The following is a 4,711-nucleotide window of genomic DNA, read 5'->3' as shown; positions in this document are numbered from 1 at the left end:
CGCCTGAGATGCCGAAGGGCCGGCGCAGGCCCGTGCTGAGCTTGCGGCTGTGGCTGTCCCGCAGGTCCATGCGTCCCACGCGGATGATCTGGCACACCAGGAACAGCCGCTCCCGCTTCAGGTCCGTGCTGCCCAGGTCCTGGGGGACAGGGGCTGTGTCACCCTGGCAGCACCGCAGGGGACGTGCCAGCGCCAGTGCCAGATGATCACGGAGTGCCCAGGGCTGCGCAGGGGGAACCAGTGGGCACAGAGCTTCCATGGGTCCCTGTCCCTGTGGGGATAGTGGGCACACAGCCCCCGCTGCCCTGGGGGATTCTGTGCATCCCACGAGTCCCAAAGCCCAGGAATGGGGACAATGCTGGGTTCTATGGCCCCACAGGTCACCCCAGGCCAGGCAGCCCGGCGAGCGGGGGACAACCTGGCACGGTGTAAGGATGGCAGGGTGGCCCTGCACCCCAGCTCCGGGGACACTGGGGAGAGGACCGTGTCCCGCGGGTGCTGCCCCTGCGCCAAAACCTTCCAGCGGCGCTGAGGGGAAGGGACAGGGACATGCACAGCGCGTGGGGACACGCGGGGACAACATCAGCGAGCAGAGCAGGGGGCGGAGATGGGCGAGAGCCGGGGGGCGGCAGCGGGGCCGAAGTGCTGATGCTGCTCATAAACACTGATTTTCCCAGCTCATTTGCATATCGATGGCTCCGCGCCGTCCCGGGGGTCAGCGCTGCGCTGCAGCCAAAGCGCTGAGTCAGCGGGTGCCGACGGGCGAGGGACGGGCAGGGGGACGGGGCACCCCGAGACCCCCAGCACCGGGAGCGGACCCCGAGAGGCAGCGCCCGGCACGTCCCGGCGCCAGGGCAGGGGGCTGCGAAGAGGCTGGGGGGAGGCGAGGATTGGCGCAGCGCGTCAGGAGGGGGCGGGGGGCGGCAGCAGCGCGGCTCCCCCGAGGTCTGCGCTCACCGTGAACACGACCTTGAGGTTGTTGAGCAGCTCGATGTCCTGCGGGACCCCGGTGCTGGCCCAGCGGATCACGTAGTTCTCGCTGTAAGGCGGGTGATGGTTGAGGTGGGCACCGGGATGGCAGAGTCCCTGCCAGCTCCCACCGCACAGACCCTTCAGCCCACCAGTGTGCCCAGTCGCGGCACAGGGCCGGCCCAGCCTGGCTGTCCCCAGTCACCCCACTGGTCACCTCGCCAGTGCCTGGGGCAGGATGAGCCACGGGCTGTCCCATGGGACACGGCTGCATGGCTGGCACGCCACAACGAACCCTCCCGCTCTGGAGAAGCTCTTTGGGAAGGGACGTGCCCCTTCCCCCTGTGACACCCGCTGGGTCCTGCTGGGCTGGGCAGGATGGGCAGCCTGGGGGATGCCACAGGGAGCAGCGGGACAAGAACCCGGCACAGCAGGGGCAGGGGTCTGCCCTGCGCCCCACCTGATGATGCGCTGCTCGCCGGGGTCGTACAGGGCCATGAAGAGCTGCGCCTCCTCCCCGATGTGGCAGACGAAGTTGCGGACGCAGAGGTAGAGGTTGTGGGAGGGCGAAGCGGCCCCGTGGGTGCCGTGGCCTGGTGCTCTCTGCTGCGGGCTCTGGGGGGCACGAGGTGGGGGGCACAAGGTGGCTCAGCCCTGGGCACAGCCCCTGGCATGGGGGGCATCAGGCTCTGGGCATGACACGGCCAGGGTGCAGGGCCAGCAGCGGCCTCACCGTCTCCTCCTGGATGCGCTGCGTGAGGGTCTGCGCCGCCCTCCTGTGCGCCTGGAAGAGGCTGATGACGCTCGTCCTGTCGGGGTCCAGGATGTTCTCGTCCTCGTCCCGCACCACCAGGTCCAGCGCGAGAATCCTGCAGGGGGCGGGATGGGGTGAGGAAGGACCGGGGGGGGGCAGGGGTCTGTGTGTCCCCCCAGGACTCACTTGTCCTTGCACAGGGTCTGAGGGGGCAGGACAGATCCGGCTGGGAAAGGGGACAGGAGCTGGGCAGCACCAGGGACACTCCTGTCCCAGCCACGGCTCGTCGGCCATAGCCCTTGGCCAGGTGGCTTGTGCACCTGGTGGCACATTTACTGTCCCCAGCCATCACGGGACAGCCAGCTGGGATGATGGGGACACAAGGACAGCCAGCCAGAACAGCAGGGACACAGGGTGCCCCAGAGACACGCAGCTGGGATGATGGGGACACAGGCACACCCAGACAGGCTGGCAGGGAGCACCCCTGAGCACTGCACAGCCTGTGCCAGGGGCGGATTTGGGGTCTTTGTGCCCCATCCCCGCCCTCACTTGTTGCCGTAGTCCATCTTGCCGGTCACCTCCTTCCTGAGCCGCAGGAGCTGGTCCTTGGGCAGCGTCCCCGAGAGCAGCTGCAAGCGCTGCTCCATCAGCTCCTGCATCATCCTCTTCACCTGCCCGTACCGCTCCGTCTGCCCGGCCTGTGGCAGCACCAGAGGGTCACTGGGGTCACCAGGTATCCCCCACCGTGCTTCCAGATCCCCCGGACCCCCAGACCCCCGTCCCTCACCACATAGAGCTGCTTCCAGATGGTGGCCCACTCCCGCAGCGTGGTGGTGATCTCCTGCACCATGGGCATCTCGGCGGGCACCACGCTCTCCTCCGTCCTGGGGGAGGCACAGGGACCCCTGGAGACCCCGGCTCCACAGGGACCCTGCACAGGGCAGAAGGTGGAGCCCACCACCCCTGCCCGTGCCCCGGACCTACCCCTGCTGCTCCACCACGGCGCCCTTGAGCCGGATCAGCGAGGCCGGGAAGATGCCCTGGGGGAGCCAGAGTCATCAGCACCCCCGGGCTGGGAGACGTCCCTCGGGGGGGCACGGCTGGGGGCTCCTAATGCCACAGGGTGCCCAGCCTGCCATGCCCCCTGCACCCCTGAACCCAAACATCCTCCCAGGGACAGAGCAAGCCACTGTCCATGCCCCCCTGTGCCCCCCCCAGACACCCAGCAGAGCCAGGGAAAGCCACCAGCAGTGCCCCTCCTGCCTCCAGGACCCCGGCATCCCCTCACCTACCTGGGCAGCCCTGTTCCGGAGCGAGTACCCGCAGTACCAGCCTGCGAGGGGAGGGGACATCATCAGCCAGGCTGGGGGTCCTGGCCCCCACTGCAGGGACAAAGGAGGGTGCAGGAACCCATGTTGGGGTGCACCCGGGGGTCCCCCTTACCCTCCGAGGCCTGCAGGATGCGCACCATCTCCCCAATCTGCAGCGGGAGGTGATGCTCCTTGGTGCGCGGGAAGTTCCACACGGCTGTGGGGAGAGGAGCTGGGAGCTGGGATCCCTGCCCAGAGCCCCTCCCCAGCCCCCAGGCCCTGTGCACCTGCACCCCACAGCCAGCCCCCCACAGCACCCCAGCAGGCCCCGTTCAGCCCCGAGAGATGGGGCAGACTCCCAGCCCCACAAACAGCGTGAGAACCCCAAGCACCTCGACCCCACACCCCAGAAGAGCCACGGCACAGCCTGCACAGGGCTGGGGGCACAACAGAAGCCACCAGCCCCCTCCCCAGCCCTCAGGGGTCTCCTATGGGACCCTCGTGCCTGCCACCCACACCCTGGGTGCCGATGGTCCCAGTCCTGGCACAAGCAAGTGTGGGGAGGCAAGTGCCAGCAGAGCCCCTGTCCAGGGCTGGTGGCTCAGGGACAGGTCTGTCTGGGGACAGTGGAGCTGGTGGCAGGGGAGGGGGGCGGTGGGGACAGGAGCTCTCCGGTGGCCAGCCACTTCCTGCCCAGCAGCACTGTGGTTGTCCCTGTCGCTATTTCTGGCCCCAGGGACAGCTCTGGGGCAGGCAGCCCCGGTTTGGCCCCCAGACTGGGTGACAGTATCCCTGCATACGGGGGTCCCTGCTAGGACCCCGCCTGTGCCCACCCTTGAGTCCCAGCCAGGGCCAGCTCATACTGCAGCACCCCCAGACCCTCATGGCTCGTCGGGACCCCTCATGCTGACCCTCACACCTTGGGGCACTGGGAGCCCCGAGGTCCCACGGGACCCCTCCCATCACTCTGCACTCCCCACGAGGACCCTGAGCCAGCTGGGACCAGCAGCAGCTCAGCCCTCACTCAGGTGCTGCCCAGGACCCTGCAGAAGCTCAGCCCTCGCTCCAGCACTGCAGACAGTGCAAGGGAAGGGTGCAGGAAACGGCCCCGCAAGAAACGGGAAGAGGCACAGGGCTGCCAGAGCCAGCACAAGCTGGTGGTGCTGCAGGGAGTGGGGGTGCCCACGGCTGGTACAGGGCACAGGGAGCCCAAGCTGGGGGTGCTGCAAGGAATGGGGGTGCCCAGGGCTTTGCCATCACCAACACCGAGGCAGCTGCAAAGCCCCAGCTGCAACCTGAGGCAAATTATTGGGGTGTCTCAAGGCTCCCCCAGAGCCTCAGCAGGCGGGCTGAGCCCAGACCCACAGCCTGGAGGGAAGCCAAGCCTCCACCCCAGTGCTGTGCCCCAGCGCTTCCCACCCACACCAGCACCAGCTCTGCAGCCTCCTGGCACCTGTCCTGCTTGGTGCCCTTCCCTGAGCCTTCTGTCACCAGCCCTGCAGTCGCCACTACCCCCCTGTTTGTTCCTGCACCCACCAGCCCACCCAGCACCGGGGGGACCTGGCCCCCTCCTCGCATCACCTCACAATGGCACCAGCCCGGCACCATTGCTGCCATCACCCAGCTGCCACCACCTGCCACCACCACAGCCGGGGGTACCATGGGTGTCGCCACAACC

General features: G+C 68.2%; 1 protein-coding gene across 1 annotated transcript in view; it reads right to left on the bottom strand.

The window, feature by feature from the left end:
• Positions 1–3,282, bottom strand: part of LOC103621141 (dedicator of cytokinesis protein 2) — a 43,010-nt gene extending 39,728 nt beyond the window's left edge. The window contains exons 1-9 of the mRNA XM_017742397.1: positions 3,167–3,282; positions 3,016–3,056; positions 2,708–2,763; positions 2,511–2,628; positions 2,273–2,421; positions 1,703–1,838; positions 1,430–1,584; positions 958–1,039; positions 4–139 (exon numbers count right to left, since the gene is read on the bottom strand). Of these exons, the coding sequence (XP_017597886.1) occupies positions 4–139; positions 958–1,039; positions 1,430–1,584; positions 1,703–1,838; positions 2,273–2,421; positions 2,511–2,628; positions 2,708–2,763; positions 3,016–3,056; positions 3,167–3,194 (901 nt within the window). The 5' untranslated portion in view covers positions 3,195–3,282. The remainder of the gene's footprint in view (positions 1–3; positions 140–957; positions 1,040–1,429; positions 1,585–1,702; positions 1,839–2,272; positions 2,422–2,510; positions 2,629–2,707; positions 2,764–3,015; positions 3,057–3,166) is intronic.
• Between the last annotated feature and the right edge of the window lie 1,429 nt (positions 3,283–4,711).

This window comes from Corvus brachyrhynchos, unplaced genomic scaffold (assembly GCF_000691975.1).
Source record: "Corvus brachyrhynchos isolate BGI_N302 unplaced genomic scaffold, ASM69197v1 scaffold166, whole genome shotgun sequence".
Lineage (NCBI taxonomy): Eukaryota > Metazoa > Chordata > Aves > Passeriformes > Corvidae > Corvus > Corvus brachyrhynchos.
This window is presented reverse-complemented; position numbering and strand designations above follow the sequence as displayed.